Source organism: Momordica charantia (genome assembly GCF_013281855.1).
Source record: "Momordica charantia cultivar OHB3-1 chromosome 11 unlocalized genomic scaffold, Mcharantia_2.0 BLBB01000011.1, whole genome shotgun sequence".
NCBI lineage: Eukaryota > Viridiplantae > Streptophyta > Magnoliopsida > Cucurbitales > Cucurbitaceae > Momordica > Momordica charantia.
The window spans coordinates 8,541,637-8,558,001 of NW_028275159.1; the positions used below are offsets into that span (position 1 = coordinate 8,541,637).

Below are 16,365 nucleotides of genomic sequence, written 5' to 3' on the forward strand. Positions count from 1 at the left end.
GGGATCTCTCTACCCCTATTCCTAATATCATTTGTCCTGATGGTCCTGATGTCCCTAGTTCCTCAATGCCAATTGTAGAAAATTCTTATTCAGGGGGAGAAACATTACAAAATGACCCTAGTGATCAAAATCTTGAGCTTCAGGTTTATACTAGAAGGCGACCAAATCAAAAGAATGAAGATCAGAGAGCTGACTTGTCACTAAACCAGTCTAATACTCCGAGGAATGATACTGAAAATGCTGGTAACGCATCTCCTATTCCTACTTCATCTCCCATTCAAAGCAACTTACCTAATGTGTCTGATCTTGATGTTCCCATTACTCTTAGAAAATGTGTTCGTAGGTGCACTAAATATCCTATTGCTAATTATCTTTCATATGAAAATCTTTCAGATAGTCATAAAGCTTTCACTTCTAGGATAAATAACATGGTTATTCCAAGGAACATTCAGGAGGCCCTAAATGATTCGAATTGGAAATTAGCAGTTATGGAGGAGATGAACGCTCTAAAACTGAATTGCACATGGGACATTGTAGATTTACCAAGAGAGAAGAAAACTGTAGGATGCAAATGAGTTTTCACTATAAAATGCAATGCTGACGGTAGCATTGAGAGATGCAAAGCAAGGTTGGTAGCTAAAGGCTTTACTCAAACCTATGAGATTGATTATCAGGAAACATTTGCCCCCGTTGCTAAGATTAACTCCATTAGAGTTATTCTATCTGTTGCTGTTAACTTAGATTGACCTCTTTACCAATTGGATGTCAAAAATGTCTTTCTCAACGGAGATCTTGAAGAAGAGGTATTTATGGATTTACCCCCTGGTTTTGAAATGGATATTGGAAAGAATAAAGTGTGCAAATTAAAGAAATCTCTCTATGGTCTAAAACAGTCTCCTCGAGCATGGTTTGAACGTTTTGAGAAAGCAGTCACTAGCTATGGATTCCTTCAAAGTCAAGCAGTTCACACTATCTTTTATAAGCATAGTGGAAATGACAAAATGGTTGCGTTGATTGTATATGTTGATGATATTATTCTCACAGGCAATGATGTAGATGGATTGGCCTCTCTGAAGAAAAGACTTGCTAGTGAATTTCAAATGAAAGATTTGGGAACTTTGAAATATTTCCTAGGGATGGAATTTGCTAGATCGAAAAAAGGGATCTTTGTTAATCAAAGAAAATACATTATTGATTTACTTGAAGAAACATGTTTACTTGGGTGCAGGGTAGCTGAAACTCCTGTGGAATTGAATTTGAAGTTGCAAGCTGCGAAAGATGAAGAAGTTAAAGATAAGGAGAAATATCAAAGACTTGTGGGTAGACTCATTTATTTGTCTCACACTCGTCCCGATATTACCTTTGCTGTAAGTGTGATAAGTCAATTCATGCACGCCCCTAGTACATTTCACTTTGAAGCTGTTCATAGGATCTTAAGACACCTGAAAGGAACTCCAGGCAAAGGTATACTATTTAGAAAGCACGACCATTTACAGGTTGAAGTTTATACTGATGCCGATTGGGCTGGTAGTACTGTTGACAGACGATCCACATCTGGCTACTGTTCCTTTGTTGGAGGTAACTTAGTTACGTGGCGTAGCAAAAAACATAATGTAGTGACAAGAAGTAGTGCTGAAGCAGAGTTTAGGGCATTGGCTCATGGTATCTGTGAGGGTATATGGATAAAAAGGCTACTAGAAGAATTGAAGTTTTCTCAGAAGGCACCTATTCGTGTTTATTGTGACAACAAGGCTGCCATGTCCATAGCTCACAATCCAGTCCTACATGATCGGACAAAACATATTGAGGTTGACAAACACTTCATTAAGGAGAAGATCACTGCAGGGGTCATATGTACTTCTTATCTGCCAACAACAGAGCAAATTGCTGATGTGTTGACTAAAGGTCTTCCAAAAATGCAATTCGATAAGTTGATTAACAAGCTGGCAATGGAAGATATCTTTAAACCAGCTTGAGGGGGAGTGTTGGTTTTATGGTGTTTTTAGTAAATAGTTACTGTAAATACTTATTTATTATTTTTCTTTTATTATTTGTAATTAGTAGATTATTGTGATAGATTTTATTTTGACTTGTTTATCACCTCTACTTAAGGTGACTTAGGGTTTTATTATTAAATATATATGAGAAATAATTATTTTTTCTCTCCCAAATTTGAGACTTGTCATTGGTCATCACACCGTGTTGCAGCACACGGCATCCTTATGGCACAGTAAAAGACTTTGGGTGGCCCTTGCGTCGTGATGTGTGAGGAGAGTGAATACTTTTGCTTCTTTGAGACCAGCCCTTTTAGGCCATGGTGTGTGCCACTTTAATTTTTTTCTGCCACACACCTATATTCCGTATCACAGCATGAACCTCTCATGCTCTGCAGTGCTATCCGCCTCCATGTTGTTTAGTTCAGGTGCTTTTCTCAGACTTCAACATTGGTTCCAACCTGAGCTTGGACCGATCTTTTTTTATGATTAGGTTCCACATTCTTCAATACACTATATTTCTTTCATTTGTCTCATGAAATTGCAGCTTTTCATAAATTAAAAAAAAAAAACATTTTGTACAATCGAATTATATAAATGTATATAAGTATATGTAGGAGCCTAAGAGGATAAGAGACTAATAAACTCCTATAGTCCTATATCTACATCAATATACAGGTTCTAACAAGAGAAACGAGCCATGTTCTATTTTTGCATCATGATTGTAGGTTTTTTTTTTTAATTGAAGATATTTCTTCTTGACTTACTCCTATTGATAAAATTCTTTCTGAACTTAGTTCCTCTTCAAGTTTCTGCTTGAACAGGTAAAAGAGGGCATCACAAGTACTGGGGTACCAGGATGTTTAAATATGGTGACCAAGACGTGTTGCATTTTCTTCTCTCAAATCTGAACTGGTAATATAAAACACAAATCTTTAGTGTATCTTACTATTATAATTGAAAGTGAAATGGATTCAGTGCACCGTATTTGGTATTGTTCTATTCTTCCTTTCTTTTTTCTTTTCAAATTTATAAAAATAGCTTATCCTCTGTGTGTGATAACATGTCTAATAAAAAAATCTTATTTGGAAGAACGATGAGAAATCCTCCCACCAGTACAAGCCACGGGAAACAAACTTTTATTACTCCCTTTTTAATTTTTTTTAATAAGAAATTAACTATTCATTCAACAAGAAAATAGAATATGAAAAAAAAAAAGTCTCCTACTAGTTTTCTTTTTGAACAAGAAACAAAATTTTTCATTGATAAAATGGAAAGAAACAAAAGTTCAAGGATACAATCACCGAAAGGGGAGAAGGTCTCCTTCTAGTTTTCAAAATAGTAAGTGACTATATGCTGAAAAGATTAGATTTAAGAGACTAAAAGGACCAAAATTTTATCGGTCCCTTTTTCTTTGTACATCCTTGTACATATCATATTGATTAAAATGAAATTTATTTTTAAATTTTGTCTGTTGTTCAACCTTTTGTTTTCTTTCTCTTGTATACATAGTGCGTGCTTTTGTTTATTGGTACATGTTAACTAGTTAGCATGAATCTTTTAGATATGTTATTATTAATTCGCATGTAGGTTGACCTTTTAACAGGTGGGTTGTGGAGTATGGTATTGATGGTTTCCACTTCCATTCACTCTCATCAATGATCTACACCCACAATGGTTTTGCTTCTTTTACTGGAGACATGGAAGAGTAAGGCATCTACTGAAACTTGTAATTTTACGTACATGCGACTGCTCTGTTTACCTTTTACACGCTTTAAATATAATATGAAACTAAAACTATAATTTGAAAAGGAAATCAATAATGTAGGTAATGAGGACAAGGGATCCTTCTTACAGTCTACTAGCTAATTTAAATGACAAATAACATAAAAATAAACAACAAGATAAATAAATCGGGTAAACTGAAAGAGAGAATAAATTTTAAGTTGCCACGACGAGGGAAAATAACACTAACTGATTTGTTTTTATTCAATTCTAGACAGCCTTAACCATGTGAATGAAGGGTATAATTTGTGCTATCCTTCATTAACAGAAGTTCGTTGGTTGCTTTTAATAACACTAACTGATTTGTTTTTATTCAATTCTAGACAGCCTTAACCATGTGAATGAAGGGTATAATTTGTGCTATCCTTCATTAACAGAAGTTCGTTGGTTGCTTTTGAGAAACAGTTTCCAGCAAACAGTCTTAACCACCTTCAACAAAAGTACGATCGTACAAGAGTTGAGAGACAATATCTTGGTGTTCTGGGGAAATTAAAGTAAACATTATGAAGTAGTTAGGATCAGTGTTTTCGAGGCGCACCCGGGTGCTCGCCTCAGGCGAGAGGCGAGGCGTTTTCGCCCAGGTGCGCCTCGCAAGGTGCCCAGGCGAGCGCCTTCAATCGGGCGCTCGCCTTTTGGGCGCTTTGGCGCGCCTGTCGCTTGAGGCAAGGCGATCGCCTCCTTCAAGGAGGCGATCGTCTTATTATTATTATTATTATTTTTAAATTTTAAAGGGTTTTACGTTTTAAAAACCCTTCCCTTCCTCGACAACGAAACCCATCTGCCTGCCTCCCTCTCGAAGTTCATCTTCAACCTGTCTCCGACCACCGTCGTCTTCAACGGCCCCGTCTCCGACCACCACCGTCGCCGTCTGCCCCGTCTCTGACCAACACCGTCGCCGTCTGCCCCCGCCGCTCACTCCGATAGGCGATAGTTAGTAGGTTTTTTTTTTCTTTTTTTTTTAAATTTCTTATATCTCATTTTCTCCTTTTCGTTTCCTCTCTTTTATTTCACACAAAATTTTTCTAAATCTTTGGCTTTCTTCACACTTCACAGTGGCTCTTTAGTCTTTCCTTTACATTTTTTTTTTATCTTCCAAATTTGAATTATATTAGGATGGAAGAAGGTGGAAACAAACGCAAGCATCCCGGTTGGCAATACATCATATTGGATGATCCAAAAGATACAAACACGTGCAAATGCGTGTTTTGTGGAAAAATTACTAAAGGTGGAGTTTGCCGAGCAACAAACCATTTGGTTGGGGGAAATAGAAATGTAAAGGCATGTTTGAAATGCCCAACTAATGTGAGAGAAGAATTGAAGGAGTATCAAACAAGAACAAAAGCAAGAAAGGAAGAGAGTAATGTCATCCCAACGTATGAAGATTTAACTTTGATTGAAGAAGATGATGAAGATGAAATGGAAGTAGTTGGTGGTAGTGGTAGTGGATCTGGATCAACATCAACCCCAATGAACAAGCGAACAAGAATAAACACAAGTGATAATGTGAGTAGTATGGGTGGGAGAGGGAGAGGAAGTGGAAGTGGAAGTGGAAGTAGTAACTCTTGTAGTCCATCAGTGTTAAAACCACCGCGACCAAAGGGGCCAATAGATAAATTTGTTTATCAACATCCTGGAAAAGTTGTTGATGATAGAAATCGATTGAAGAGGTTGAAGCAATCAACTATTACTGAAAAATATGATAAAGAGGGGAGAGATGCTACAGTGCAATTCATCATGCGTTGGATATATCAAGCAGGTATTCCTCTAAATACTATTCGCTTGAGAAGTTTTGAAGTGATGCTAGAAGCTGTGGGGCAATTTGGCCCTGGTTTGATACCTCCTTCTTATCACGAAGCTCGAGTAATGTACTTGAAAAAAGAAGTACAGTACACAAGAAATCTTATGGGCGATCATGAGGTAGAATGGAAGAGAAATGATTGTTCGCTGATGTCAGATGGGTGGACTGATAGGAGGGATAGGACACTAATCAACTTTTTAGTTCATTCATCTGTTGGAACGTTGTTTATGGAATCCATCGATGCATCTTCATGCATCAAAACTGGAGAAAAGATTTTTCAACTCTTAGATGGAATGGTGGAGAAGATTGAAGAAGAAAACGTTGTCCAAGTTGTGACGGATAATGCCTCAAACTATGTCCTAGCTGGAAAACTTTTAGAAGCCAAGCGACCTCATCTATATTGGACACCATGCGCTGCTCATTGTCTAGATTTAATTTTGGAGGATATTGGAAAGATTGAGCAGGTGAAAAGGTGTCTTCGGAAGGCTGTGGCACTTAGTGGTTTTATTTATAACCACTTGTACGTGCTAAACATGATGAGAGAATTTACTAACCAACATGAATTGGTAAGACCAGCAGTGACTCGCTTCGCAACTTCATTTTTAACCCTAGCCAGTATTCACAGAAATAAAGCCAATTTGAGGAAGATGTTTATTTCTGAGAAATGGACCACCTCTAAATGGGGAAGGACCCAAAGGGGAAGAGAGCAGCTGAAGCCGTTATGATGCCATCTTTTTGGAATTCAGTTGTGTATACTTTGAAAGCATCGGGCCCTTTAGTTCGTGTGTTGAGGCTAGTAGATGGTGATAAACCGACTATGGGTTATATTTACGAAGCTATGGATAGGGCAAAGGAGGCTATTAAGAGTGGTTTTAATGGAAATGAGGCGAAGTATAGACCGATCTGGGAGATTGTTGATAAAAGGTGGGATTGTCAACTTCATCGGCCTTTACATGCAGCCGGATATTATTTGAATCCATCTCTTTTTTATGACAACAAAGAGAGAATAATGCAAGATCCTGAGGTCATGGATGGTCTGATCAAAGTTATAGAACGATTAATACCATCTATCGATGATCAAGTTCAATGTTCAATCGAATTAGAATTGTACAATGAAGCAAAAGGCATGTTTTCGAGTAATGTAGCAATAAGGACGAGGGGTGTTAAAACACTAGGTAATGACATTATTTATTACTTTTAGTTTTAAATTTTTAATAGACATATTTAAGTTTGAACTACTAAAATTCTAAATCATTTGTTTAATATGTGCACAGCTGCATGGTGGTCTCTTTATGGTGTTAATGCTCCGATTTTACGAAAGTTAGCCATGAGAGTCCTTAGTCTAACGTGCAGCGCTTCTGGCTGTGAGCGCAATTGGAGTGTTTTTGAACACGTAAGTGAGAATAATTTGGTTTTTCCCTTGTTAGTTGAAGATTGAAAAATCCACTTTTGACTCTACATCGTTAATAATTCTGTAGATTCATTCCAAGAAGAGGAACAGGTTAGAGCAAAAGCGTCTTAATGACTTGGTTTATATAAAATATAACCAAGCACTTAAAGAGCGCTACACTCTACAAGACCAACTTGATCCAATTACTTTGGATCATATTGATGAAAGTAATGAATGGTTGATCGGAACACTCGAAGAAGAAGATGGTCAAGAAGAAAATGAGTTGGTCTTTGATGATGACGACCTCACATGGGGAGATGTAGCCGAGACTAGTGGTGTTAGAGAACCCATAAGGCAAACTAGAACATATGCAAGATCTAAAGGAAAGTCGCCTGCTACTCCCGCTCCTACAACTTCAAGAGTTCGAAAATCAGTGCAAGTTGTGGTTAGTGATGATGATGATGATACCGAAGAAGAAGAAGAAGAATTGGAAAAGGAAGATTGTGAGGACGTCCAAGATGAAGAGAATTTAGATTTAGATGAGAATGATGAGCTTTGATTACTTATATTTACTGTTTGTTCTATTTCAGACTCTACAATTTCTTAATGTTGCTTGTCTTTATTTGGAACTAAACTTATAGAATTTGATTGTTTTATGCATCTTGTTGACATTTACTATTTTGGTATTGATTTTTTTAAGGTAATTTATGCACTATATATATAATTTTTACTTATTTATCAAGGTGCGCCTCGCTTCAATCGGGCGTCGCCTTTGTATCGCCTCTCGCCTCAAGGCGATCAAAGGACTCGTCGCCTTGCGGTGCGCCTTGCGCCTCGAAAACACTGGTTAGGATTTTCATACTAATTGAGGGAATTTGGGAATAAGCATAAAGTAAACATTGATATAAAGTAAACATTATGAAGTAGTTAGGATCTTGAGGGAAATTAATTGGAATAGAAACTGAAGGCCAGGGTTGATGAACGATTGAGATGTAAATCTTTAGTCCTACGGTATCAAGAAATAATGGGTTGGAAGTTCCTGCCCAACAGCAAGAGATTTTTTTCTCAGTTAACCTTGTATGACTGCATAGTTTTTAATTTCTTACTATGAAATTCTTATTTACACATTTCAGCTTGACGCTAACATTTTTGGTTTCTAATTTATACTAGCCTCCTGGTAATTTAAATTCAAACCCGTTTGTTCACAGGTTCTGCAATCAATATGTAGACAAGGATGCATTGCTATACCTCATACTGGCAAATGAGATACTTCATGGCCTTCATCCAAATATAATAACGATTGCTGAAGATGTAAGCAGTTGCTAATTTCTTGAGAACCCTTTTCTTAAACACTTAAAGTGAAAGTTATAGATGGTGCCAATACCACATTTTGGCTTGGTAAATGGTTAGTTGATGGTTCCTTAGCTGAGAAATTACTAAGACTCTTCATGTGTCCATGGATAAACTTCAAATTGCTAAAAGGTTGCGAATGGGGTCAATGATTGTTGGATCTACAACCTTAGAAGACTCTCTTTTGATAGAGAGATATAAATTGCACAACTAGTTTCCTGTTTAGACAGAGTGATGCTTTTCACTGGTTCTGATCCCAGAAGCTAGTAGCTGATCAAGAATAGTCAGTCTTTTCTTGGTGAAGTCCCTTTTCAACCACCTTTCTCAAGGTGATCTTGTACGCCTTCCTGCATTTTGAAAGGAGTTATGGAAATTTTGAAAGGCCTCACTGTTTCTTTTAAATAGTCCGTTAATTTTAGGGCAACAAACATCAGCTGTAAGGACATTTGGTAAAAATCCGCGTAAAAAGAAGTTACTGCATTGCCCTAAAATTCCTACGAATTGATGGTCCAGCATAGGATATCCTAACACAGCTATCTGGCTCAGCTGCTCCAATTCTGACGCTACAACAATTACCTGCATGAAAGGCCAAAAGCAACAAGAACTAAGCTAAACCTTTCTAACTATTACAAAACAAGGAATAAGAGATGATTATCATAATTCTCCTATTAATTCTAGATTAGCATGACATTATGACAAGGTCCCTCACAATTATGCTCAAATAAACCCAAAATTATATTAAAATAACTCCCTTATGATGAGTTATCATATCTCTTGCTTTGGGTTCTGTAGAAAATCAAGCTGAAATTTAGGAGAAATTACTTTAAATTTATTTCCTTGTATACTATGTGATTTAGGTTTTCTTTGTAGATCTAGATTGATACCTAATTTCTAGTTTTTTGATTGAAGGTAAATTTGTATATATTTTTCATTCTATAGTCTTGAGAAAAATAAGAAAAACTTTTTCATAAAGCTTCATGGTATCAGAGCCTTGAGAAATAAATCCTATTTTTCAAAACCCTAGCCGTCATCATATCCATCTCCGGCGAACTATTCACGGCAACTTCGTCGCCGTCGATCTTCTCCATCGCCGTCGACCCTCTCGTGAAGTGAACTCTCATCCCTGCGGCCTTCATCGTGAGCAAACCTCCATCTGACGGCCTTCGCGACTCGCTGTCATCGCCGTCTTCAATCTGCTCAGATCCGTTCTCAGTCGGCCTTCAGATTTGTTATCGACGCAGCCACTCGTACAGCTACCGTCGCCGCTTCTGCTGCTTCCGCCGCCGCTGTCGGAGTCGTTGAGGGACGGGAGTGTTACTGCCGAACCAAATGCACTGCCGTCGAGGTAAGGCTGGGATTTCCGCCGCCGCGAGAAGACCAAGGGTCGTGCTGCTGCTGACCTGAAGGAGACGCCGCAGGTCTTGAGGTGCTGTCGCCGCTCGTTCAGTGCTTCAGATCTGCAACCGATCCATTTTGGTGTCTTTTGTCCTCTGTTTTTTTTTTTTTTTTTCCAGATCACCTTTGTTCGTAGATCGATTCGCTATGGCAGATTCGGAATCAGAATCTCAGAATAATATCCCAATTTTTCGCGAAAGCCGCAACACTCAGATAACATGCCACAAACTCACCGGCCACAATTATCTTCAGTGGTCTCAATCAGTGAAGATGTTCATGTATGGTCGTGGATTGGAGGACCATATCACGGATAAAGCAGAATCACCAAAATCTGATGATCCAAAATTTCGCAAATGGAGGGCTGAAAATAATCAAGTAATGAGTTGGTTAATAAACTCTATGGCAACCGAAATTGGAGAAAATTTTCTCCTATTTTCTACTGCCAAAGAGATTTGGGAAGCTGTTCGTGATACTTTCTCAAACAAGGTGATTTATCTGTTACAACCTACTACTCCACTTTATCTCGCTATTGGCAACCTTAGAGACTAAGGTTGGAGAGAATCCAATGTTATATATTCTCATTATTAAAGTCTATATATATAGACAAAATATACAAATCCTATAAGGAGAAGGTAAAGGACAAATTAATATTAATACAAGAATATAAAATATACTAATATATACTCTAACACTCCCCCTCAAGTTGGTGCATATATGCTAATCATGCCCAACTTGTTAGACAAATAATCTATTCAACTTGTGTTCTGTGATTTTTGATATCATTGGGATCACCTCAGAAGTTACGATTGATTTCTTCTCAGCCATAATAAAGAAGCGAACTTATTTGAACAAAATGACAGAACCAGACCAAACCACTTGAACCAAACAAAACAGATGAAGCAAACGGTTGGAACCAAACCGAATTAGGTGTTTTCTGAAACCAGAAACCCCAAGTGCTCCCCCACGACAACCAGAGGGGTAAGGGCGATTGGCGGTCACGGAAGCGCACCGCGACGAAGGTGCGAAGGACGGCGAGACGAAACCCACGAATAGCAATTGGAAAAATTACTGGCAAATTAGCAAACGGCGGCGGTCGGCGGTCGGCGGCGGCGGCGGTGGTCGGCGGCGGCGGTGGCGACGGTGGATAGCAATGAACAAAAACCTTAAGGCACAAAACCCTAATGGACACAAAACCCTAATGGGCGCAAAACCTAATGGGCTCAAAACCCTAATGGGCATCAAAACCTTAATGGGCATCAAAACCCTAATGGGTGCAAAACCCTAATGGGCATCAAAACCCTAATGGGCAAGAAACCTAAAAACCTAGATCTCTGATACCATGTAGAGACTAAGGTTGGAGAGAATCCAATGTTATATATTCTCATTATTAAAGTCTATATATATAGACAAAATATACAAATCCTATAAGGAGAAGGTAAAGGACAAATTAATATTAATACAAGAATATAAAATATACTAATATATACTCTAACAACAACAATTAGATCTTTTTGAAACTATTGATCGGAAATGTTCTGATGATCGTACTCTCTTTCGAGAATTTGTGGAAACAAAGAGGATTTTCAAATTCCTAATGGGTCTCAATAAATCCCTTGATGAAGTTCGTGGTCGAATTCTTGGAACTAAGCCATTACCTAGTATCCAAGAAGTCTTTTTTGAAGTACGCAGGGAGGAAAGTCGAAAGCAAGTCATGTTGGGATCATCTGAACATCCTCTTACTCAAACTGGATCTGCGAGATCACCCCAATGATCCAATTGCTCTTGCTGCCCGGGGAAACTTCCAATCCTATGGTGACAATCGACAGCGCAAAGGGCGACCATGGTGCGATCATTGTCATAAAGTGGGACATGTCAAAGAAACCTGTTGGAAACTACATGGGAAACCAGCAAATTGGAAGCCAAACACTACTAGATCGGATTGAGAAACTAAGGGGAATGCTGCTGTATCTGAAACTTCCAATCAACAACCACATGCTAAAGAGTTGTTGAACATGCTGCAACAACTATTGCACAAAACAAATCTATCAACAACAGTAGGTGGTTCTGGGAATGTACAGCAAGGTAACCAAAATTCCCTTGCTCTCCATACTCAAACTCTTCCATCTGAATGGATAGTGGACTCTAGAGCATCAGATCATATGACAAGTGATAGATCCTTATTCTCATCCTTTTCACTTTATACGGGAAACCTCTCTGTTCGAATTGCTAACGGTACACCTGCTAAAGTGACCGGTATTGGAAGCATTCAGATATCAAGCTCTCTAATTCTTGAGTCAGTTTTATTTGTGCCAACGTTGGAGTATAATCTGCTATCTGTAAGTAAGTTGAATCGAGACTTGAACTGCGAAACTAAATTCCTTGCAAACTCTTGTATTTTTCAGGACTTGGGATCGGGGAAGATGATTGGCAATGCTGAACTATGTGCTGGATTGTATCTTCTGAGAGCAACTAGTCCTCCACCAACACATGAATGCAATAAACTTATGGTTCAGTCTAATCGTGAGTCAGCTTATATTTCTGAGTCTTTAAATCATAAAGATAGTCGTATCATGATGTTGCACTATCGTTTTGGTCATCCAAATTTTGCCTATCTCGAGCGTCTGTTTCCTTCTTTATTTATCAATAAAAAGAGTCAATTTTTCAAGTGTGAGATTTGTCAACTCTCCAAACACACACGTGCCCATTATTCACCTAATATTCATTCTCCGTCTCAACCTTTCTCTCTTATCCATGGAGACATTTGGGGACCTTCAAGGGTAAAAAATATCAATGGGGCTCGTTGGTTTCTTCTGTTTGTTGATGATCACATACGTTTGAGTTGGACATTCCTTATGAAAGACAAATCTGAAACTAGCCAATTATTCACAACCTTTCATAAAATGATCCAAAATCAGTTTCAAGTCAATATCCAAGTACTGAAAACTGACAATGCACGTGACTTTTTCAACTCATCCCTCGGAACATATCTCCAATCTCATGGCATTGTTCACCAAAGTTCGTGTGTTGACACACCACAACAAAATAGTGTCGTTGAACACAAAAATCGTCATCTTCTCGATGTAGCCCGATCCCTAATGCTCACATCACACATTCCAAAATCTTTTTGGGGTGAAGCTGTTCTCACTGCGACCTATCTCATAAACCGATTGCCCTCCTGTATTCTCAAATTCAGCACACCCTTGCAAAGTTTACTTACGACCTATCCTACATCCCATCTGGTCTCCCAACTACCATTAAAAATATTTGGGTGTACTGCATTCGTTCATGTTTATCCTCAGCATCGTAGTAAACTTGATGCGAGATTCATAAAATGTGTCTTCCTTGGATACTCGTCAAATAAAAAAGGATACAAGTGTTATCATCCTCCATCTCAAAAGTTCTTTCATACCATGGATGTCACAGTTTTTGAACATCAATCATATTATCCCAATTCTGTAATTCAGGGGGAGCATTATGATCTCGAATCACAAAATTGGGATTGCACTCCTGATTTTCCTACGGTAACTTTAAATCTATCATCTGAAAGTTCACTTGTACCATCTTCTGAGTCAACTCCCTTATCTACCCCTGAGCCTAAATTGCAAGTTTATTCGCGAAGAGCGAGACAACCTGAGAGGCCGGAGATACAACCTACACAAGTTCAGCAAAGCCAAGATCTTAACCAAAATCCTAATGTCCTTGAAATAGCACACGACATGTCAGAAGATGATAGACCCATTGCTGTAAGGAAAGGTGTTCGCTCATGTACTCAACATCCCATACAATATCACTTATCTTACACTAATTTGTCGCCACGTTTCAAAGCTTTTGTGACTTCACTAGATCAGATACAAATTCCTAACTCAGTTCAAGAAGCTCTACAGAGACCTGGATGGAAAGCTGCCACCCTAGAAGAGCTACAAGCGCTAGAGAAAAATGGGACTTGGATCCTTACGGACTTACCCCCAGGTAAACGCACAGTTGGTTGTAAATGGATTTTTTCAACCAAACACAAACCAGATGGTAGTATAGAGCGGTTCAAAGCTCGTCTTGTGGCAAAAAGATTCACCCAAGCTTATGGGATTGACTATCAGGAAACGTTTGCTCCAGTTGCCAAGCTGAATACTATTCGGGTACTTCTTTCTATTGCGACAAATCTAGATTGGCCCTTGTTTCAACTAGATGTAAAGAATGCATTTCTAAATGGCGATTTAGTAGAGGAAGTGTACATGGACATACCTCATGGATTTGAGAACAGGTATACTAGAGGAAAGGTATGTAAACTCAAAAAGTCTCTTTATGGACTAAAACGGTCACCTCGGGCTTGGTTTGAAAAATTTACAGCTGTGTTAAAACAAGATGGCTATACTCAGTGTCAATCCGACCATACCCTCTTCATCAAACATTTTTCACCTAGTAAGATTACTGTATTAATAGTATATGTTGATGATATAATTCTCACAGGAAATGTTTCTGAGGAGATGATTCGACTGAAGCAACTTCTCTCAAAGAAATTTGAGATTAAAGACTTAGGACACCTAAGGTATTTCCTAGGAATGGAAGTCGCAAGATCTAGTAAAGGGATTTCTGTTACTCAAAGAAAGTACACGCTAGATCTCCTAAGAGAAACAGGGATGAATGGCTGCAAACCAACAGATACACCTATGGATGCAAACTCAAAACTTGGAGTTAATCTCGAAGATGAACCAGTTGATCGAGGTAGATATCAACGTCTAGTTGGGAAGCTTATATACTTAACTCATACGCGACCAGACATTAGCTTTGCCGTTAGTGTGGTAAGTCAATTCCTGAACAAACCTTCAAAGGAACATATGGAAGCTGTGTATAGAATATTGAGATATCTGAAGAACGATCCTAGAAAGGGACTCATGTTCAGGAAGACCACAAACCGAGCTCTTGAAGTCTACACTGATGCAGATTGGGCTGGATCTCCAATTGATCGGAAGTCAACATCAGGATATTGTTCATATGTATGGGGAATTTAGTAACCTGGCGCAGTAAGAAACAACCGGTTGTAGCCCGAAGCAGTGCTGAAGCTGAGTTTCGATCATTAGCACATGGAATTTGAGAAGGAATTTGGTTAAAACGCCTTCTCACTGAGCTCAAGATCAAGACTGAAGGTACTATAGAGGTACTATGTGACAACCAATCTGCCATAGCCATCGCAAGAAATCCAGTACATCATGATCGGATGAAACATGTTGAAATAAACCGTCACTTCAACAGTGAGAAGATTGAGACGCAGACAATTAACCTAAGATATGTGTCCTCCCAACAACAAGCAGCTGATATATTAACTAAGGCATTGCATCGAACCAGCCTTAGTAGATTGATTTCGAAACTTGGAATGACAAGCATATATCATCCAGCTTGAGGGGGAGGGTAGAAAATCAAGCTGAAATTTAGGAGAAATTACTTTAAATTTATTTCCTTGTATACTATGTGATTTAGGTTTTCCTTGTAGATCTAGATTGATACCTAATTTCTAGTTTTTTGATTGAAGGTAAACTTGTATATATTTTTCATTCTATAGTCTTGAGAAAAATAAGAAAAACTTTCTCATAAAGCTTCAGGTTCTTCTTTTCCTTTTCTTTACTTTGTTTTCTTCACTCCCATTGGGAGTTTGTATCTTTTGAGCATTTTTCTTTTCATTTATCAATGAGAAGTTTTGTATCTTGCTAAGAAAAAAATGACAAATCTTATGCTTATTGCTTTTCTTATTTGGAGAGGCCTTTCCTTTCTTGGCATGACGGCTTGTATGTATCATATTATTTCTAGTGTTCTAAGCACTCTTATTTGACAGGCAACTTATTATCCTGGGCTATGTGAGCCAACTTCTCAAGGTGGGCTGGGTTTTGATTACTACGTGAATCTTTCAGCATCAGAAATGTGGTCATCCTTCCTTGAGAATGTTCCGGACCACGAATGGAGCATGAATAAGGTTGTTTTGTATACTTAGCCTGTTTCATGCATCTCAATCGCTTGTGTCGTTTTCCATTCAATAACTAAAGAGATAATTGCATGATGCAGATTGTTAGCTCATTAACTGACAACAGGCACTATGCTAACAAGATGCTTTTGTACGCTGAAAATCACAACCAAGTAATTGCCTTCGCTAATCTCTTTGGATTATTATATTATCCATAGCTTAATGAATTATAAGCACTATAAACTTTACGTGCTTGGTTTCCTGTCATCCTGATCTTTTCAAGTGTTATTTTATCCTTTTAGTCCATCTCTGGGGGACGTTCGTATGCAGAAATTTTGTTTGGTGATATCAAGGAGCATGGTCCTGGATCAAAAGAAACACTGCTCAGAGGGTGTTCCTTACACAAAGTATGATCCGTCTACTGAAGTAAATTATTTGTTCCATATTTTGTAATCCGTCTACTGAAGTAAATTATTTGTTCCATATTTTAAAAATAAATATTCTGGTCTGCATAAATCTACCTACCTTCAACTACTGTTATTTAGTTTATCCATCTATTTAATTTTCTGGCGATGGCCTTGATTCAGATGATTAGAACGATCACATTTACTATAGGCGGATGTGCATATCTCAACTTCATGGGAAATGAATTTGGCCATCCAAAGGTCAGCTTCGATCTCCTCAATATGTATGAAGATATTTT

The 16,365-nt window shown here is 38.3% G+C and overlaps 3 protein-coding genes across 5 annotated transcripts in view; all 3 read left to right on the forward strand.

The window, feature by feature from the left end:
* EMB2729 (Alpha amylase family protein) overlaps positions 1-16,365 on the forward strand; it is a 30,240-nt gene that overhangs the window by 10,540 nt on the left and 3,335 nt on the right. For all 3 annotated transcript variants that reach the window (XR_002601352.2, XM_022283818.2, XM_022283819.2), the window contains 7 exons: positions 2,819-2,909; positions 3,601-3,702; positions 8,176-8,278; positions 15,537-15,674; positions 15,764-15,835; positions 15,965-16,069; positions 16,250-16,327. Coding sequence is in view for 2 of the 3 variants with exons in the window: in XM_022283818.2 (XP_022139510.1) it covers positions 2,819-2,909; positions 3,601-3,702; positions 8,176-8,278; positions 15,537-15,674; positions 15,764-15,835; positions 15,965-16,069; positions 16,250-16,327 (689 nt within the window). In the remaining variant the exon portion in view is untranslated. The remainder of the gene's footprint in view (positions 1-2,818; positions 2,910-3,600; positions 3,703-8,175; positions 8,279-15,536; positions 15,675-15,763; positions 15,836-15,964; positions 16,070-16,249; positions 16,328-16,365) is intronic.
* LOC148208071 (uncharacterized) lies at positions 4,893-6,238 on the forward strand. The gene is given in 2 exon segments (XM_088119367.1): positions 4,893-6,186; positions 6,189-6,238. Coding segments are annotated over 2 exon segments (1,344 nt in total).
* LOC148208072 (uncharacterized) lies at positions 5,523-8,096 on the forward strand. Its single transcript, XM_088119366.1, has 3 exons — positions 5,523-6,752; positions 6,852-6,970; positions 7,056-8,096. Exons 1-3 carry the CDS (start codon positions 6,257-6,259, stop codon positions 7,524-7,526), a joined length of 1,086 nt encoding a protein of 361 aa, XP_087975492.1. The 5' UTR covers positions 5,523-6,256; the 3' UTR covers positions 7,527-8,096.

What these genes read in the sequence shown, in the direction of transcription:
- LOC148208072 (XM_088119366.1), top strand. Translation starts at nt 6,257, where the DNA reads ATGGGGAAGGACCCAAAGGGGAAGAGAGCAGCTGAAGCCGTTATGATG. An exon ending in GAGGGGTGTTAAAACACTAG is followed by an intron (nt 6,753 to 6,851) that starts GTAATGACATTA and finishes ATATGTGCACAG; the next exon opens with CTGCATGGTGGTCTCTTTAT. An exon ending in ATTGGAGTGTTTTTGAACAC is followed by an intron (nt 6,971 to 7,055) that starts GTAAGTGAGAAT and finishes ATAATTCTGTAG; the next exon opens with ATTCATTCCAAGAAGAGGAA.